At 43.1% G+C, this 21,147-nt stretch overlaps 1 protein-coding gene and 1 long non-coding RNA gene across 5 annotated transcripts in view; both read right to left on the bottom strand.

The window, feature by feature from the left end:
- The window catches only part of epha6 (eph receptor A6), a 169,964-nt gene that overhangs the window by 6,519 nt on the left and 142,298 nt on the right, over positions 1–21,147 (bottom strand). For 3 of the 4 annotated variants that reach the window (XM_086219848.1, XM_086219847.1, XM_086219851.1), the window contains exons 6-14: positions 19,902–20,026; positions 19,228–19,390; positions 16,752–16,860; positions 10,758–10,828; positions 7,564–7,689; positions 6,931–7,116; positions 2,050–2,111; positions 1,514–1,723; positions 545–697 (exon numbers count right to left, since the gene is read on the bottom strand). In XM_086219848.1, coding sequence (XP_086075974.1) covers positions 545–697; positions 1,514–1,723; positions 2,050–2,111; positions 6,931–7,116; positions 7,564–7,689; positions 10,758–10,828; positions 16,752–16,860; positions 19,228–19,390; positions 19,902–20,026 — 1,205 coding nt within the window. The remainder of the gene's footprint in view (positions 1–544; positions 698–1,513; positions 1,724–2,049; positions 2,112–6,930; positions 7,117–7,563; positions 7,690–10,757; positions 10,829–16,751; positions 16,861–19,227; positions 19,391–19,901; positions 20,027–21,147) is intronic. The other variant, XM_086219849.1, reaches the window with a different exon arrangement.
- On the bottom strand, positions 3,873–6,266 carry LOC147251886 (uncharacterized). The gene is made up of 4 exons (XR_015118705.1): positions 5,868–6,266; positions 4,813–4,885; positions 4,696–4,722; positions 3,873–4,594 (listed from the first exon to the last, which is right to left on the bottom strand). It is a non-coding gene; the product is annotated as an uncharacterized LOC147251886 (long non-coding RNA).

A 21,147-nucleotide genomic window follows, 5' to 3' on the forward strand; every position in this document is an offset into this window, starting at 1 on the left:
TCACAGGAGGGTGTCTGATGTGACAGAAATGGTATATAAACACCTGTTAACACTCAAGAGTGTGAAGATTCTGGCTTGTCGGGAGGGATGTTGCTAGAACAATGAGCGAGTCTCTTCCGTCCCAGCTACACACAGCTGGCTGCTAACGGCATCAGACGCTGACATTTGGTTGAATGTAGGTGCAACGGCAGGTAGAAGTTGTGTTGTCAACAAAAATCCAACAACTTTTTGAAGTTTAAACTCAACATTGGAGTTTGACATCAGACCAACGCTGGATATCAATGACACATTAAAATATATTTTCAGTTTGAGCGAAAATTTCATGTCTAATCCATTTCATGCCACTTAAGCTAGCACTTTGTTCAGAGAGTTAAATTATTTCTCTTCATAGTCACTTTTCTTTTTCTGTAATTCATTATCTCAGAAGGTTTCAGTCGATCTACTGGCTCTTCAAAGCCACTGAAGTACTTTTCTAGTTGGACTTCTGTATTTCCTGTACCACACACTGATTTATGTCATGGTACCACACAAATATGTTACTTACATCCTGATTGGACATCTCCCAATATGGCCGTTCCCCATATGACATCACTTCCCACATGACGATGCCGTAACTCCAAGCATCACTGGCAGATGAGAATTTCCTGTATGAGATGGCCTCTGGAGCCGTCCATCGGATGGGGATCTTACCTCCCTGCTTTCACACACAAAATATCATTAAGTTACGCAAAACTGAAATTGCAAACAATATTATCAAACCTCAAAAGTTGATTAAGTGTGTTTAGGTACTGCCTATCACCACCGCCTCATTTCCTGTCCAGCCAGGAACACGCCGACAACTTTGAACCAAGAAACGAAGGTCAGCGTGTGACTGATTTACAGGACTGCGTCTCTTAACGATTGCAGAGATGGAGGTTGCAATGAATTACCTCTTTCCTTTGATGATGAGGAAGCAGGAAGTCTATATTTAGTCTGCTCAGGTTCATGTTGTTTAATATAACATGCTGAAACAGCAGTTTGTTGTTTAAAAATGTTATATTTTATTTTACACATTTAATCCACACTGCCAAGAAAAGAAGCTCCAGTTTAATATATTTTCTCTACAATTTCATCGCATTTGCACAGCATAACTCTGCATATCTTGCTTCATTCAGGCTGTACAAGGTCATTATTAAGTCTGCAACATTATTTGCAAATATAATAGCATAATACTCATTATATCTCAGCCAAATGCCACTCAAATTCAACACCTAGAATTTAACTGAGTCTAACCTCAGCCTGGCACCTGCACTGAGCAGGTAGACCTTCTGGCATCCGACGATAGTCATTAAACTGTCTTCAATTCCTAAGGATGAAAGTTTTAGAGGACCAGATTTACCGTTACACCTGCCCCAAAATGTCAGTCACATCCCAATGTAACAATCTAACTCTAGACCGACGTCTGTACGGAGCAGCTCAGCCTGTGATTCACAGGGTTCTCAAAGTCTGAAGAGTTTTGGAGGGTGAGGTGTACCGTCGTGGTGTAAGCAGCCTCCGGGTCGTCCTCCAGGACTCGAGAAAGGCCAAAGTCCGACACTTTGCAGACTAAGTTGCTGTTGACCAGGATGTTTCGAGCCGCCAGGTCTCTGTGAACGTAGCCCATGTCTGACAGATACTTCATGCCTGAGGCGATGCCACGCAGCATACCCACCAACTGGATGACAGTGAAGTGACCGTCATGTTGCTGACAGGGAGAGACAGATACACGGAATGAACTGACAGAGAAGGTGCCATTGCCCAAAACAGAGGCAAAGTGATGAAACTGACAAAAACACATAGTATAACTGACATCACGGTGAAATGGCTGCTCACTGATGGGACTTTACTCCACAACAAAAACATCCCTATTGGAGTTCCTTCATATGCAAAACAAAGAGAAAAAAAATAGCTTCAATCAAGGTGCAATATCATTAACCTGTGACAGGGGAGGGTGATCTCAGCCTGCACACACAAAAACAACACCTGAGGCCAGAAACCAACATCATCTGACTTGATTACTGCAACACTCACCCTGAGAAATGAGTCCAGAGATCCATTTTCCATGTATTCCACCACAATCATCACGGGCCGGCCTGCAAACACACAAACACAGCACACTCTCCTTCAGATAGGATTTTCATGACGTGGTGGATAGAAGACAGGACAGTCAAGATGTACTGGAGGTTGAATGAAACTCAAAATGTACCAACCGTTGCTGGATTTTTTAAAATTTTTTTTTTGGTGCTGTTTGTTCATTGGTTTGTTTGCAGAATTACACAAAAACACGAAACTGTTAGCTAGATAAAACTTAAAATAATGTAGGGGACACATAAGGTGACATAAAACATTTTCTGATGAAATCACATAATTCCAGGATGGAAATTGCATCATCTCCATCCTTGTTGCATCAGGAGTTGATTGATGCATTAAATCAAGTCCCACAATTCATAAAACTTTTCCATCTCCACAGGTCCACTCTGTGTATGACATAAAAGATTAGTTAGAAGCAGGTGCCAGCGTGTTATTGTTTCCCCACAGAGGATCCCTGTGGTGTTACAGATTGACTGGTTTACAGCTGGGAGCCACTTGTCCAGGCCTGTGCGCCAATTCTGAACTCCTGGTAAGACAGATAAAAGTCCTTCTGTCCGTGAAGTGAACACCATTGTACACAGCCTCCCTTTCAATCTTTGTTTGTCACGGAGGAAGGTGAAAGAAATGGCATGTTAGTAAAAGCAAATGATGGCGCCAACAAGGAGAGGCAACATGAGAAACCTAATCTTACACCGTCAGTGAACGGCTCCGTGGGTAGAAGGGTGTTTTTCAGCTTCTAATGGAAAACACAGTGTTACTTGTTAAAGCATTTGATGTCTGGGGCTTCCACAATTGCATAAAGGTACAGACGGTGCAAGAACAGTGTGTTTGTTCGACATCCCTGCCAGTCTGAAGACCTTCCAGTTCTCCCAGGCTTTTGATGATTCAGCTGTGTGTGTGTGTGTGTGCGCGCGCGCCTTTGTGTTTGTTCTTTGCATTGCTTTTACTGAGATGTTCGTGTATTCTTGAATAATTTCTTAATCCCTTTCACTCTCTTTCGCCCCAACCAGTCAAGCCTATCTAAAAAATAAATAAATACATAAAAAAAAAAAAAATCACCACATTCATGAGGAGAAAGATTTTGTTCTATTGACTGGTCTAATTATTCCACATATCACTGTTCAAGCTCCAGAACTTAAGAGAACTGCAGAACTCCATTCCAGGGTTACCTTGCTGTGTGTGTGTGTGTGTGTGTGTGTGTGTGTGTGTGTGTGTGTGTGTGTGTTTGTGTGTGTGTGTGTGTTTGTGTGTGTTCATGCTAACTGAAACTACATGACTATGTTTGGATTTCAAAAAGTATGTCTTTTATCATGGTAGTAAAGTAGTTTTATCTAAGTTTTAAGCTTTCAAAAGGCGCTGTGAAGTAAATGGGCCTCAACAGAAAGCGGGTGGGACGCGTTCCCAGCATAAATGATGCTTCAGAGTAGAGGCGGCACGGTGGCTACATAGATAGATGGCTGAGCAGGGCTTTAATTATTCTGAACAAAGTTGACACGTTTTTAAAATATGCAAAATCTTCTCGTTATATTTGTCTAAGCTTGGTTTTCCTGAGCTAATTAGGGTCTGGAAACAACATATAGTTATGCAGTACAGTTCAGGAACAAAAACAAACGCACCTGTTCACCAGAGTCTAATGTGTCACCTGTTATTTCATCGCAGGTACAGCAGTCAGTCACAGCACAATACTCTCCATAATTAGTCTCTGAAGAACAACAACAGATGGAGGGACTGAGGGATGGAAGCAGCGAAAGACAGCAGGCAGCCCGGCAGAAAAAAAGGTACTTTGAATTCACGTCTCTCCATAAGAAGCTCCACCGCCGAGCACAAATGGCTTCTGATTGCGTGATTTTGTGTGCAGCGACTGCGCGTACGCACTGTTGGATATGCAGCCTTTTGGTAGGCTCGGCTCTGATTTCTTCTTCTCTGAACCTCAGTGACATAAATGCTGGTAAACCCATTTATTGCTCCCTCTACTTCATTTCCATACATAACATGTCTTTAGATACATTTTATATATACAGAACTGATGTTTACAAGATGAAATATTCCTCTTCTCTATTGAAAATTTAGTGGTAGTGTATTTCCACGCAGTACTTTTTCTAACAAGAAATTTTCTTTTTGTCAAACTGGAAGAGGGATCCCTCCTCTGGGGCTACTCCAGATAAAGTACTTCTGTATTTTTTTTCCCAAAGGTTTTTTTTTTTGGGGGGGGGGGTAGATTTCCTGTTACTGAGGACTGAAGGACAGAAAATTGGTACCTTGTACGACTGTAAAGCCCTCTGAACAGAACTGATTTGTGGTTTTGAGCATAAATACAATTTTATTTGAAATTCCCAGATTTAGATTTCAGGATAAGGTTCATTTTTGCTCAACATGAAATACAGAAAAAGCTTCCTGTTTGTCCTCTGCATTCAGTTCATCCATACTTGTGCATGTTTTCCATAAGTTCCCAGGTTCTGACCAAACAGAGACGTATCGTTAAAAACTGTGGAGGCAGCGAGAAGCAAAGAAAACATGAGAAGAGTCTGCGAAAAACGTTAAGTCCATTCATGATGTTACCTGGCTCACCTGGACGCAGGTACTCACCACTGCAGCTAAAGAGTTGTGAAGAGACTGAATAGGAACAAAGTGAGTTGAGAAGGAGAAGTGTAGATTCATGCGAGAATCTGTACTGTCCTCTAGTGGATGTATTGTGCAACATACATGCTAACGGCGATGCAGCCAAGTATGATGTCCGGTTTCCTGGCGTGACAGGCAAATTTTCCATTACCTTGTCCTGTAAAATAAGCACCAATAGCCTGTCAATTAACTTGTAGCCTGTTGTCCTGTTTTCACAATCCACTGAGAAAAATGTACTTTTCCCAACTTCCTTGAAGCAAATATTAGCCTGAAACTCAGTGGGAGGAGGAGATTCACCAACGTGTGACCACAGAGGAATGAACGAACCCCTGGTTGCTACGTAGAAGAGAGATGTGAGGGTACTTTGTTTGACAGTTATTTTCTTACAAAAAGGAGAATGCATGAGCCATTAGAAGATAATTTGAAGAAATCCTCTGAGTAATTACCTACATGACAACATTCAAAGCTATTTGTCAGAAGTAACTAACCTTTACAGCACCGCTAGACGCTATTGACTTTCTTATTCACTATCGAATATCTTAGAGAAAATCATCTCGATGGGTGGGAGGACTGATTCATTCATTCATGTATTAAGGGATGCTAAACTCTTAAAACTAGGTATCTACGCTTGTCCATCACCATATCTCATGCAGTAACGGCGGCACCGTCCTCCATCTATATTCAGGGAGAGGTTGAAAGTCTTCAAGGGACACATTTATATTCACAGGGATGTCTCAGTTTATACACCCCCTGTAAAAACAACCATATGTTGCGCTGGGTGAGCCCCGTAAAACAGAGGTACTTAACAAGTCAATACTCTCTCTCTCTCACACACTGCATGCATAAGCTTCTTGCTGCACAAAAAAAAAAAGAAAAAAAAAAAAGTACCATTCGTGCACTGACACAAATGTGCAGACACGCTCAGCAGTCAGAGATATTCTGCATAGTCACACACACAGCAAGTACTGGCCAATTCACTGAGCTTGTAAATGGCATGTTTGTGGATACCCAGAAATCAAAACCAAAGGTGTCAATGCAACCACCAGTGAGATGTGTGACAGGCGCAGAGAGTTAACTGCTCCTGTTACATTTTTGTTGTGCTTTTCAGCAAAATGCTTCACTCCAACACAGAGACAAACCTCAGCTGTCTTCAAATACCACTCTCTAAATCCGACCCTTTAAGTTACTGGGATCCTCCATGAGGAGAACAAAACAAACATCGTGTTATATTGGTGGAGCAGAAGCAGGCAGGAAATGACCTCGATTTGTGTTGATAATAGTAAACTAAACGGCTGAAAAGACGCAACTTCACACTGGCACACGGGGAGCTTGAGGAAGGGCTCTGACGACGGCTAAGAGAAACAAGAAGACTAATGAGACGATGAACAACAGGTGGTAAAACACGCGGCCAGGCGAGAAGCTGATTGGCTGAGAGATAATAGGAACAAGGCTGGGCTGATGAGGACTGATTAACTGATAATACACAGGTGGAAACAATAAACAGGCAGGAAGTAAAAAGGCAGGAAATCACCTGCTTATTCATTCCTCCCCACTCACTGTCTAGGGATTTGTATGTGGAAGACGATAAAGCCAGCTGCTAAATGTAAACAACACTTATGGAAACTACACTGTTCTGCCACGGCTTGCACAATGCATGATGGGATATTGTGCTCGGTTAGTGGCTATGGCTGCACACTACTTTTCCAAAGGCTGTGTGAGGTAGTTGGAGTCAACTATATAAGGTGTGATAAATCTCACTATACATTTGACAGCACTACAAAACAGTAAGCTCACCAAAATAAGTGGACTGTATGGTGAAGTCAGGGATTTTGGACACAGCCATACAAGGTTGTTATACTTTAAAGTCAAACAGGAACCAGCCAAACCTCTGAGAATGAAAAACTCACACCTAAAAAGTCCAACAAGGAAAGAAACAAGTTAAAAATGAAACAGATGACAACACAGATGCAAAGACTGTGTGGGGAAAGATATATAATTGCTTTGAGGGGCACAAACTGCTCAAAGTTGGCATTCCTGTAACAAAACCAGAACATGGCTCTTTATTTCTAAATGTTGTTTTTGTCATTTGGAACAGCTTAAAGTTGTAATAAATACCTGAAAACAAGAGTCTCAGGTGAGAAACTTTCACTGTTTCATAGCAGAAGATGCATCAGTGCATCTAAACAGCATAATCCTGCTTACTTTTTGTGACCACGCCCTCCAGCCTGATGATGTTTGGGTGGTCAAACTGCCCCATGATTGACGCCTCACGCAGGAAGTCCCGCCTCTGACGCTCCACATAGCCACCTTTCAGTGTCTTTATTGCCACGGCGATCTCTTTCTTTCCTGGTGTTCTCAGACGGCCGCTGCACACTTCACCAAATTCACCTGGAACAAACACACGCACACACACACAAAAATACATTATCAACTCTGACCATCACATTAAGTACCACGGTGGGCCACCTGGGGGCAGTGTTGCAGTTCTCATCCAGCATCACTGCCTGTAATTGGTTCAACACCATGGCGTCTCTTTGGCTTGAATCTGTTACACTCTCACTTGTACTCCAAACCTGTTAAAGCTTTAATGTTCCTGCACACAATGATAGTGAGACATTTGAAAATAAAATGGCCTTTCCTCTTTTAAGTGCACGCCGTAGGAGAGAGGGTTTGTGGTGATTACAAGAGTGGAGGGAAAACAGATCATCTTCCACAGCACAGTTGAAGCAATTGTTATTCTGAAGCAACATGAAATTCTCCTCCCCCTGTTTAAGTCCGTGAGATATGAGTGGTGTAACTGTGTGTGTGTGTGTGTGTGTGTGTGTGTGTGTTTACCAGCTCCGATCACCCTCTCTATGCGGATCCGGGAAGGGTCAATCTCCTTGGTGAACTCGTGAATGGCCTGTGTTGGGTCTTCATATGTGTCAGGGTCCACGTAGGTCTTTATCCCAGGGAAAGGAACTGTAGAGAGAGAGTGGTCCAGACAAAGTGAACTGAGGTGTGTGTGTGTGTGTTAAAAAAAACAAAACATTGCAAGCAAGCTGAAGGGCAAACTAACAGAACTCAGGTGATTATCATTTCCACATGAATTTTGATTAAATAGTTGATCTCCTGATGTAAGACAGAGAGACGAACTGAAATCCTGACATGATAGAGATAAGAGAATAATCTTCATTCAGAGTGGCACGGCGGTTGGCACGGCGGTTAGCACGGCGGTCAGCACAGCGGTTAGCACGGCAGTTAGCACAGACGCCTCCGAGCGTGGCGGTTCTAGGTTTTCTCCAAGCGTTCCAGCTCTGTCCAACACACGTGCAAGTTAATTGTCAGTAAGAGTGAGAGTTGATGGTTGTCTGTCTCCCTGTGACTGACTGTCGACCAGGGCGTTTACCCCACCTCCCACCCAATATCAGCTGGGAACCACTCCAGCTCCCTGCAACCCTCATTATGGCACCCACTACCTACTGGAACATAATGAGAATGAATGGAGTGCTGCAGCTCCACTCAACATGGTGGCTCTAATGCAGCTTGCTGCTTTTCTGGCATGCTCTTAACACCTGACAACTTCACCGGGAGAGCCTGAATATATGAATGTCAAATGTCTAAATCGGCTGGACTGGACATTCTATGGATTCTACCCTGCCAGCTCCAGAGTACATTAGATGCAGCAGCAGATTGAAGTCATTTCCCAGACCACTTAGAGGGTGCTGCTGTTATTCTCAGACATTTTCTTGAGTTCTTATGAAAGAAAAATGCTTTTGAGACTTAACTCTACCATATCTTTCGTTGTCAGCCCATAGAACACAAACTTTTTTGGGAAAGCACATGCCATGCGCACCTTTCCCTTCAAACCTCTGAAGTGTGATCTCCTTATTTACTGCTTGGCTGTAAGCTGCACACAGCCAATATGGTGCCGAACAAAATAAAAAGCCCCTCTTGGAAAGAGGTGATGTGAACACAATCCTAAAAAAGATAAACTTAACCACACCAGACTCACTCATTTAATGTCTCTATCAGTATTATTTTTACACTCTGCTTTAACAGTACATCACAAGATACTTCAACCGTAACTTGATTTTAGTCTTTAAATTACCTACACCACCCCTCCTGCTTTACTTCTCTGAGACTCCAGAATGCAGAAAGAATCAGCCACACTGCAGTATTTGTAGCTTGACGCTAATGTGGCTAACAACCACAAAACTGCCCAAAAATGTCCATTTCCAAACTCTGTAGAGCATAATCTGGTATATTCCAGCCATGTGCTCAGTAAGCCACAATGCTTTCTGGTTTGGCGCTGGTTCACAGTCACGCTGAGCCTGACCAGCTGCCGTGTTCAGTTGAACCAACTCGCTTGCATGTGTGCGTGCGCTCATTTGCGATAGCACTGAAATCAAAAGTGTTTGTTTTTAGCTCAAATCAAAGTATTCGTCAATTACAAAGCATATGGCTGGATGAAGAAGATGGGCATTAAATAAGTAGACGTTGTCCTTGAGAGTTTGTAAACAGACATATTTGGAGAATCTTTTTTACTGTTGTTTCATTGCTGTAGCTGTTGTTAGCCATCAGATGACATTAGCCTCAAGCCAAATATATGTGGCTGGCTCTTTCTGCATTCTGGAGTCAAAGTGAAGGAGGGGAAAAAGCACGGTTGTGAGCTCAAGATGCCCATTTCTGAGTACCTTTGTTTTAGTCAAGTTGAAACTGTTGATTATGAGCCGGAAGACGTGTGGACAACAGTATGTTACTACGCTGAAATGCCTAAACACACACACACACACACACACACACACACACACACACACACACACAGAGGAAAGCAGCAGGGTGTGGACCGAGCAGCGAGGTAGTCTTTTAATTGGGAACACCTCCGCCTTTCCTGAAAGCGAGCCTCCTGCCTGCTGAAGTGTCCTTGAGCAAGTCAGGAAATCTTTAACAGACTGCTGCTGTTCTGGCGCTGACCCTGACCGAGCAGTGGAGGGGGGGGGGGCTCCATGCAGGCTGTTTCTCTTTTAGTGATCAATACAGTATCACGAAAAACCACAACAATCAGTTGTCTCTGATGCATGAACCGACAAGAGTGACGCCCCCAGGACCTTGTCCTCGTCTCAAAGCTTCTGCTCAACACTTCACTCCATTGTGAGGCCTGAGACAGGACTCCGGAGTTAGAGGGCGTAGAGGATCAATACCAAAAGACTGAACACATATCCTTGTTAATTTATTGTTTATTGCTTTTCTCACCTTTTTCTTTTTCTTTGTGCCATCGTAGCCTCAATCCAAGTATCCTCTCACAACTCTCATTTCTCTTTGTCCTCTCACTCTCTCCCTCTACCTTTCCACTAGGTTATCCTCCTGTCTCCTTTACCCACTTGTATTCGTCCCTCGACTTTCTCCTGTCAAGGCTCCCTTTCAAAAAACCTTCGATATCTAACAGCCCTCATTTCAGTTTCTCTTTTTCATGTCGGGAATGAAAAGTTGGGTATTAAAAACAAAGTAGTCGGATCGGTGCAGCAGTGCAGAAGCTCAGGAACGCAGCAAAGATGAATAAAGAGAAGAAGAAAATGTATAAAGAACATCAGACGAAATATGAGAAGAGATGAGACGGGCAAGGAATCAGGAGACTTGGAGTTTCCGCAAATTTGTCTGAGATCTTCATTCATTTCTGTAACATATAAATGTCACAGTGGATGCTTTACTTTTCCTGGTATTATTAGCAACTAACACTCCATGTATGTGCATACTATAATAGCTTTGGGTTGGGTCATTCTCATGCAATATTCAAATATGCATGCACAGTGCAGGAACACATGGTGAATGATCTATACAGCAGCACATATGAATGCAAAGACAAGAGCAGATGGCAAGTCGACGAGCTGCTGCTTCTGCTGCTGCTGCTGCTGCTGCAGCGACTCAAAGAATGGTGTTTATGCTTTGCTGCTGAAAACAAACGGTTGGAAAGACATTATCAAAACACCAAAATAAAGTTTCAGCGAGTGTAAAAAAAACCCAACCCAACCCAACATGAAGTCACTCACCATGTCCGTTCTGATAACTGGTCCTCCTTTTATCCTCTGATGTCATCTTGGCCTTGATGTACCACTGACACCTGGAAGACACACAGATCGATGGGCAGAGTTCAATCATCGGTGAATGTGCAACAACAACAAAGAGTAGCAGAACTAACTTCAAATTCCCTTTATTGTGCATTCAGTGTACAGCACTAAGGTACATAGAGAGAATTAAAAATGAATGTAAAATATAGAGCACAAAGGGTTAAGGTGGTGGTGATAAAACTGAGTAAATGACCTTATAAGTGTGTGGAAAATTGACTTAACGCAGCAATAAGGTCAGAAAACAATTTGACATAAAACATAAGCAGCCATGTGCTTTATAAAATAGACACTATAAATGCAACCACATCACCGCAGCGCAAGTATGGAGGCAGCTTCACATGATAACGTTAGTATGAATACATCAACCCCGGCGGAATGTCATCTCATACTTGTAAACATTTAATCTGGAGTCTTGTTGGATTGAGTTAGAGGATCTGATGAAGCCAGAAGATTGTTCACAATCAGTCGCTGGGTTTCACTGTAGTTTCAATTCAAGCTGCATCAGAGATCCGTTATCAGAGAACAGAGTGTTGATTTATTCTCCACGGTTTGTCAGTCCAATCAATTGACGAACAGCAGCCCAACCTACACACACTGACAACAGAAAGTTAAGGTGTGAGAACAAGACTGGTGTTGAACAACAATGAAGTCTGCCTTCATTAAAAATCTCACCTGGTTTGACTTCGGAAGGTGATTAGCAAGAATATAAAATGACAAAAAGAAAAACTAGACTTTTACCAAACCATCAGAAGAACAAATGGAACATTTGTTAAAAAAAGAAAAGAAAACAAACACAATAGGGTCTTCGCCCCGGAGGACCTCCGGGCTCAGGCCCTAAAAAAACAAACCTAGCAAAAAATGTGTAGTTACAGGAAACTCCTATTTCTGATGATCATTCTGGATGTGTTCAAATGCCTGTGACAGACATTTGAGCATCAAAATATCTCTGGATGTGAGGGTCTACACTGAACACCGCCAAAGCTCATCTGCTGGTTCAGCTGCTATGGCTGTGTAAAGCAGAATGTGTTGCAAGGAAAGCGAGTCCGCAAAGACTCCAGAGTGCAGAGATTCAAGCCAATGCTGCTCTTCGTATTAACAGACTCGTCAGAAAGAGGAGAGAAGACGTTGTCTACAGACATGATAACAACATGCACCGCAAACTTTTGTCTCAACAGATTATGAAGGACCTGTTGCGCGCTCAGTGTGAGTGGTTTGATTGTTGTTGTTTTTTAACAATCAAGTCATGACAAAAACATGAAACAAACAACAAACTTCGGAGGAATTGTTGACAAGCTGTGTTTCTTTTCACACTTTTTCTCCTCACACATCCTTGAACACCCAGGTGAAGATGGGCTGTGGTATTTCAAGACACTGCAGGCAGACACGTGTGAAGCGCGTCATGACAACTAAAACTGAGAGTTAAGGGAACTGTTTGTCATAAAATGTCTAGAACACAAATAGAATTTTCATATCAATTCACTTGCAATTGTTTATTTGACCTCTCACAAAAACTTCTTTCGCTGCTGCATCACTTGTTTGTGACTCCAGGCAGCGAGGGCCACTCACGTCCATTTAGCTTGAAGCTGATGGCGACCCGAGCTCCCAGCCACTAATGTACAATCCACATCTTCTTCTTTATCCAGACGTATGCTCAATATTCCACATACACATTTTTTGGAGGATTTTATATCAAAACAAACTTCCAGTTCAGTGCTACAGTGGAAAAAATAAAAAGTCTTTCAAGCTCAAGGCACTTATTTTTGAGAACTGGAAGACACTTTTGCAATGAAGTATTGCATCAATAAGGCAGTTATGAGAGGTTACTGATAGCAAAACAGCGTGAGAGGAGAGGGAGAACGCAAGATAGAGGGAGAGTGCACCGAGGAAGAGCTGCTCCAGGGGCGGGGCAGCTGCACCTGGGACCGCTGAGCTGGCTCCAGTTAGCCTTCTGCAAACGTCAATGAGGGTAAGTGTTCTCAGACCAAATGGATCAGTTTTTTTACATTGAGGTGTCATTTAATCAGGGTTGTGTGACAACTTATCCACTGTTTGACGATCACAACAAGAGACATATTGGCAACTGATGCTATCATCCATGGGTGTTAGCCTCCTAAAATGCTAGCAGCACTCGCCTCCCATGCCATGCTACATGGTTCGCATCCAGATTCAACTGATGCTTCCCGATCTCCACAGTGCAGGTCACAAAAGCACAAGTAATAACTGTCACCGCCAGTAGAGGGAGACAAAAGTGGCACAATACAGGCACTGACATATTTTCTAGCTTTTGCTTGTCTTTTATTTATGTTTCATTCTTTTTCTTAATGTTCTTATTTCCTCTGTTGGCAGAGTGAAGAGATGACATGATGCTGCCTCAGTTAGCAAACAAAAGCAACCTCTTCACATTAGTATGGTGCAAGGCAACCGCTTTGCATACATGGAAATTCACACACCAGAGGAGTGGAGAGAGAGAGAGCGACCGTGTAAGCGCTTCCTTGTTTTATGGGTTCATGTGAACCTCTCTGTGAAGGCTTAAGATAATCTGGGTTGCCAGATTAGAGCAGGTGTCAAAGGGCTGCGTGCCACAGGTTGCCAGATTAGGCTTCAGCTAAGTGAAGTCAGTGGGATCCTGGACACTGATAGACAGAGCAGATAAGATGGCGGGTGACACCAGCAGGGAGGAGAAAAAGGGCTTTAGACAGCTACTGTTGACCTTTGCTGATGGGGTCAAGCTGTTCATTAAAGAAATGGTGGCATGTGCCTTTATCAGTCTTTTCCAGTCCTATCCTCTGATCCCCTTTATCTGCCTATCCCTCTGTCTCACAGGCTTTCACGTTGAAAAGAAGCTGGACACACACACACACACACACACACACACACACACACACACACACACACACACAGAGTTATCACACACTTCTTCCCTTGCTCTCTGGCTTGTTGAGTATTGTTACAGGGCACATACAAACACGCATAAACATTAGGCACGAGTACTTCACACACCACTCACCCACCCGCGCGTGTGCACGCACACACACACAAGTGGACACACACAAACTGTTATCACACACTTCCTCCCTTGCTCTCTGGCTTGTTGAGTATTGTTACAGGGCACATACAAACACGCATAAATATTACGCACGAGTACTTCACACACCACTCACTCACCCACCCGCGCACGCACGCACACCCCACCACCCACCCACCCACCCACCCACACACACACACACACACACACACACACACACACACACACACACACTCCACAGTCAAAACACCTTGCCCAGATCCCTAATCAAAGCATGAATGCAATTCAAGCCACTCCTCTCCTGCCCTAACCTCCGTCACCTCACCGAGGCGCCTCTCTCTGGAGCAGAAGTCACAAAAGAAAGAAGGATTCATATATGAGGAAAAGGAGTTGCAGACTTGTCATTTCAAGTTCATACAAAAAGTTTATTTTGATTTTCAAGCATTCGCTCACTGAAGTATTTTTCCAATGCTGCGTCATTTCTTTGTGAATTCAGAATGCAAAAAGAGTCAGCCAGGTACACTGATTAATGTTGCCTCTCTAATCCAACGACTGACAACAAAACTGTCCACAAGCATGTTCACAAACTGTCAAGCACATTGCTAAGTAAGCCATAAACTATAACACTTAAACAGGAGTGTATACTTTCTCCCTTTTTAGCTCATATCAAAGTGTTTGTTGATAAATGAGATTACAGCTGGAAATACAGATGGTGTGGATTATACCAGACAATGCACTTGAGAGCTTCAAAATGACCATTTAAGGACAGTTGTTAGCTAGCTGGCTCTTTCTGCATCCTGGAGTGACGAGGAAGTGACGCAGGTTCGTCAAGACTTTTTGGGTGCAGTGTCACCTTAATTTTGGAATTAGGGAGCACACCAGCACTCCAGTCTACCTGATGTCATCCAAAAACTGTGCGAACATAAACATAATTTTGCGACTTTTTCCACAAACACTGGATCAGAAGAGAGCAAAGCGTCAAGTATTGTATCGTCCTCCCCAGCTCCCATTCTGTTACACAGAAAAGTAACAACAAGCAAGAACGGGGAAATGTTACACACACACACACACACACCAGCGGCTGCCGTTGGCGGTGCAGTCTACCTCCTTTACATAGAATGAATAAGATTATTGATTAGAACGTCGCCTATTCCTCCACAGGAGCTGCAAGGATATTCCCAGAGACAGGGACACGCTGACGAACCCAACGGTCCAGAACGTCCTACAGAAGCTGAATAGAGGACGCGGGGAGGCAGAACACGGATGTTTTCAGCTTCCAGGAACAATGAGTGTGTGCAGAACCAAGCGATGTTAAGTTGGACAAAGGGCAAAACAATGTGTTTGTGTTTCCTTGGAGGATCTGTAGCTGCGCCCCATGTACAATATGCGACCTCTTATCATATCTCCACCAGCCCCATGGGTCACCCACACCGACGCCACACCAACACACTTTATCAAATATGTGTGTTAGCACACTGAAGTGCGTCCCAAGCAGTCAGGGCGACACCTCTGGGGGAACAGCAGTCACGTACGCCAGCTTGCAAACTGTCTATGCTGGAATTCTCTGTGTCTTGTAACCACTGACTTCATCAGCTGGACAACTAGCTGGTCTTGTGGTCTTGATGCTCATACAGATGGACGTCACGATCCTGCGCTACGTTGGTGAACATCCTGTGTGTGCAGGCAGCTGATTGGCTGTGATGCAGAGCAGCTGGAACCTACCTGGAAGGTGGCTATTTTTCTTTAACATTTACAGCTTCAGCAATTTGCAAAATTGACATGCCAGCTTGCAGCCTATCAATTGCCCCCCCCCCGTTGATCTGTGGTATTGTGATGGGCCAGATCTGGAGGATGCGGTGTGGTTATTTATTGACCTCATCACTAGGAACACCTGTGTAGTGATCACAGCTTTTCATCAGCATCTTGATGTTCTGCACCTGTGCAAGTGATGAATGATCTTGGCAATGAAGAAATGCTCACTGGGATATAAAGAACATAAACAAATGTGTGGGTAATATTTGAGGACAGGGAACAAATCTTTGAGACGTTAACAAGTAGACGTGTTTGTTTGGAATCGCAGGTGGTTATGCTGGTGGACATGGGGTTCCTAGGTGTTGTGCACGTGGAGTAAAGGGTGAGGCAAGGGGAGTTATCACAGCACTCCACTTGACTGCACCACTAGAACACATGGAGGCAGGCTCTTCAGCTGGGCTTTATCTTTGTCATGCATCACTTACATCTCTCCGAATTTAGCAGGAACAGATGTAAATTTAGGATGCTTTTAGGGCACCAAGGACAAACTCCTCGTACAGAAGGTCCTCTTATCCTCAGTTGTGGTGTACAACCTTACATCCATGAGAGCCTAAAGCTCTTATCATTCTCAGGCAGCTCAAGTACATTTGGCAGTTTTAAAACAGAGAAGAGAGTGAAAGTCCCTCCTACACAGGGCAGAGGGATTACAGATATGGCAGATTGTGATAAAGCAGAACTCCAACTACCGCTGCTGCTGCTTTTAGCGGCACAAAAAGGTCCTTCTTGTACAACAATGCAAAAAGCCCAAAGAGATTCTGTGTTTGTGTTTTAAATAAAAGAGAAACAAATTCCCTCCCGCAAACTATAAAAAAAGTTTTAAAAAAATAAAGTAATTGTGGTGCATTTAGCTGTTACATTTTGGGAGTGAAGCTGTAACTTTTAGAAGACTGTGGAAAAAGATGTCTTTTTTTTTTTTTCAAAAACAGCACATTGACCTTGATAATTCTCCATTCATATCACTATATTTGATGCCACACGGACCGACTGATATAAATATAAACCAACTGTTCAATAAATTAAAATAAAACAACATCACACTGCGTGACATTCACGAAATAAAAGCCAGGCAGTCGCCTTACCTTCCAGTGATGAGGAGGAAGAGGGTGAGGATGACGAGGAGGGTAAAGCCGCCCACCGCTGCCGTGACGATGACCAGCACCTGGCCTTGGTCAGACGCCACGTCTGATGCTGGAGGAGGTAAATTAGAGTGGATGGAGGGGAAATACAGGGAGAAGGATGAAGGGTATATGGTTTGGGAAGATACATTTGAGGAAATTGATTGTAACGAGGAGATGAAAGAGGGAAATGGGAAAGTGGAAAGGAGGATGTGAGAAGAGAGAAAACGGAGCATTTTCATTCACCATAATCTCAGGTCCTCATCTCTGTAAGTGCACTATATATAGACCAAGTACGCTCCCTCAGATATTACAGAAAAATGTTTGATCACTGCTTTGTAATGCAAATAGCCCTCCGTCACGTTTCTTACTGGAATGATTCATACGCCTGCCAGTTTAATTAATATTATTCATTCATGAAATTGTGATTTAGTTCATGATCATTTGGTTAAATTGGTCCCATTTGATATTCATGATTTTCTCTTTTCTGTGTCCTGTCACAAGGCTAACGAATCCCAGATAATTGAAAGATGATTTGTATTACCAAACTTATTTCTATCATATTTCATGCTTAATGAATATGAATTGGAGATCAGCCACATGAGTTTATACAGTATGCGAAGTCAAGAATATGTGATGTGTCGAGAAAATGTGTGTTTGGCTGGATGAAATAATTACACACCACTCAGAGAGAAAGTGACAGTCACCAGATCACTTGAGACAATTCTCAAGGGTTCACACACTCTTCACACCAAAGACGTGTCAGATTGATGCTGCTCTAATGGCCCCGTGTCAGACCGGGATTTAAACGTATCCTGGCAAAAACACGCGAGTTTACATGCAGCATTAGAATGCAAGTGCCGCAAATAAACATGCGCGTGACTCGTTGTTTGTAACGAAGCGTGTGGGAAAAGAGAGAGCGAGAGAGAGAGAGAGAGAGAGAGACGGTCGGCGGCGGGCAGAATGAGGAATGCTCTGTGAAAGACGAGGAAACGGATGACAGAAGAGAGATAAAGACCAATAAGAGAGAAGCAGGAGTGACAAAGACTGATGGGAAAACAAATGCAGGAGCCAGTGACTGACAGGCGGACCGACAGACTGACTGACGGAGACGGAGAGAGCGACACGGGCCAAATCTGCTTTCACTCTCAGATAAAAGGCCAGGCAGCACAAAGGCTTGGCCAAGCACTGTCTGATCCTCAGATAAAGCAAAGCTCTGCAGCTTTGGAAGAGAGAGAGAGAGAGAGAGAGAGAGAGAGAGAGAGAGAGAGAGAGAGAGAGAGAGTGAGAGTCACAGTGAAGCCAAATCAGCCCTCAACAATACCTGACCCAACATAAAAGGGCAGCTGGACCTTTGTATTTTATGAGTAGAATCGCAATAAAGCTAGCACACACACACACACACACACACACACACACACACACACACACACACACACACAGATTCAAAAACATATTAAAAATATGTATTGAAAGACTGTTGTTGATTTTATTGAATTTTTCAACTGCCATCGCGTTGGATATCCTGACATTTAGGAGTGGAGGATTTCCTGTGTGCAGCATATATGAAACTGGAGATAAACCAAATGTTCCAGTTCCAGCTGCACACACTGGACAAAGATGACACCCGTGAACATTTGAGCATCTCCTCTGACACTGTGACCAGGCTTCATATCTCGGGTCATTATTAGAATGCTCATTGTGTTGCTTTCTCTGAATGGGATTCAAATGTATCTGTGACTCCTGATGTTGTGTAGTCAAATGAAGCTGGAGGGCTCTGAGAATGTAAGTAAACTAGACGGTGCTAAAGAGAACGCACACTTACGATCACATGAAGACATCCAAGGGTGCAGTGATTGGTATGATGTTCCAGTTTTTATTATATCAGCCTCACTCCCTGTAACTACTCTGTGGTTATTAATTGAAATTCAGCTCACCAAAAAGTCAGCCCTCACAGTCGCCCCTGACCAAGTTTTTAGGAGTACAAGGCGAAAAAATGCGTAAGAATTAAAAAAAATAAATACATAAAACATGTGACTTCAACAACCATTGCCAGTAGGCTCTGTGACTGATCTCCCCCAGAGTTTGATGGATTCTTCCAATTCTATACCACTCCAGCATGTTTGGTGGGAATTCTCCTCATAGCGTCCTCATAATCCTGACAATTTTTGTTTGTTTTTTGGAACCTTGGACATACTGTACATCTGGAAGTGGACTTATCCCATTTTTTAAAATCTTATTTAAGTATCTAGGGGTTATCAGTGTGTCCTGTGTACAGTACTTCAAGACAATATTGGCATTAAATTCATTTATTTAAAGTCAGCAGTATTAATTTGATATGCACACGCACGCACGCACGCGCGCACACACACACACACACACACACACACACACACACACACACACACACACACACACACACACACACACAGGTACTTACAGTCTCCTGTAGTTTTGTATTCATATTTCGGGGAGTAGGAGCTGTACCCAGCCGGCGTGCGGGAGCGAACACTGAAGACGTACCAGGTGGCTGGTTTTAACCCTGAGATGATCACACTGGGGGCCTTGGTGCTTGTGGATGAGTAGCTCAACTGCTCGTGTTCCTGTGGGGGGGGTGCATATTCAGGGCTCAGAGTTTTTTTTTTTTTAAATCCCCCCAAAAAATTCTACTTAGTGACGAACAGATTATTCTGTATGAATCATTCACAAAGCCAGCGACAAAAACTGCCTCCCAGCTACAATCCACTAGCGACAGAAAACTCATAAGACGTTTTAATATTTTAGTGATCGACATCTTTTTATTGCAGCACATTTTATTATGCAATCAATTACAGCGCTGCATAGATAAAATAAATCTGTGCAGAGAAAGCACAAGTGAATTGCCTTTTATGCTTAAGATGCATATTTAGATGGTTTTTTTATTGAGTGTTAAGTGTATCCACTGTGTTTGTGACTTGGGGTCCTTAAACCAGAACCCTTAAACCTGTTCTACCTGTTTACACACTCAGACAAGGTTCAGCATTTTATTACTGTACTGGTAGCTCACATGCACTGGCCCTGTAGTCTGACCCTCAGCGCAAGTTACGGTTTTAGACTGGACCAACGTTTCTGTACCTTCTCGTAATATTTGATCTCGTAGTCGACGATGGGCAGTGTTGTTTGTTCAGGCTGCTGCCAGGAGAGAGCGATGCTGTTGGGAGAGGCCCAGTCCTTCTTCAGGGCCCCCACCAGAGACGGACCTGGTTTGAAAGCACAAAACACAGAAAGTCTGTAAAAACACTGGACGGGAAAAAAAATGTGTTAGCAACCCAAATTGTTTGCCAAGTGTTTTTTGAACCCTTAACTTAGTTTTGCAATGAGACACCGAGCCTCCTAGTTCGGTCAAAGTCTTGTTTACATCGCATGAAACATCCTGTTTCAATGGAGTTGGTATTTGTGTGAGCATATCTGGTCACTTCCAACAGGACAGGGATGAATCTCTGTGTTTCATCTGATCATGGATTGCAATTCATAAAAAAGAGAAAATATACACTGTAGCTCCTTTTGAGAGACAGAGGAATGAGTCCTTGAATACGTTAGGACTGTGGAATGTCCTTTTCCATCTCAAAACCAATTTGTTTTTGGTTACATGTATCAAATAAGGTGGTCAACAAAATCCCACAATATTTCAATGGTGAAGAATTCTTTTTAATGATATTGTAGGGCCAAAATCTGCTGTAAAATTTCCAATGACATTTAGTCGAGGGAACCAATGTTGATGGAAGCAACCTGATCCCTTTTCACCTGAAAGTACTACAGCTTTTAAGATGAACTTTCATGACGCGTAACAGATTTTCAAAGGGGAAAAAAAAAATGCAAAGAAGAATATGTCTACTACACCTACAAATCACATTCCTATTTGCCCAGATGTGCTAATAAACAAATGTCAGCGTGCAACACATGAAACGGGTCAGCGTGTTGACTTTGTGAGCGCGATAAAATGCTGACATTTAGCTCCGAGCAGCAGTGTGACTACATCCAGGCCCGTGGAGATGATAGCGACGCACAGGAAGCAGCTGACCTCGGTCAACATTCGGCTCCACACACACACGGAGGGAGAAACCACGAGAAATCAACAGCCGGAAATTCAGCGGTAGTCACAAGAAACACACTAAATATATTAACGCCTGTCAACCTCGTCAGCAACAGTTATCACACATCCATTCTCACACTCCCTGATTGTATTTTTAAGCAGGATTTAGTCTTTTCAGTTTCCTGGGAAAAACCATTAATTCCCTTCACTGTTAGATCATCCTATTTTAATTGAAAACAAGCTGAGGAAGCAACGTCTTTTCTTGGGCTGAACTGCATTTGCTTTGCT

This window comes from Aulostomus chinensis, chromosome 12 (genome assembly GCF_037954235.1).
Source record: "Aulostomus chinensis isolate RoL2024-O1b breed Wild chromosome 12, RoL_Achi_v1.0, whole genome shotgun sequence".
NCBI lineage: Eukaryota > Metazoa > Chordata > Actinopteri > Syngnathiformes > Aulostomidae > Aulostomus > Aulostomus chinensis.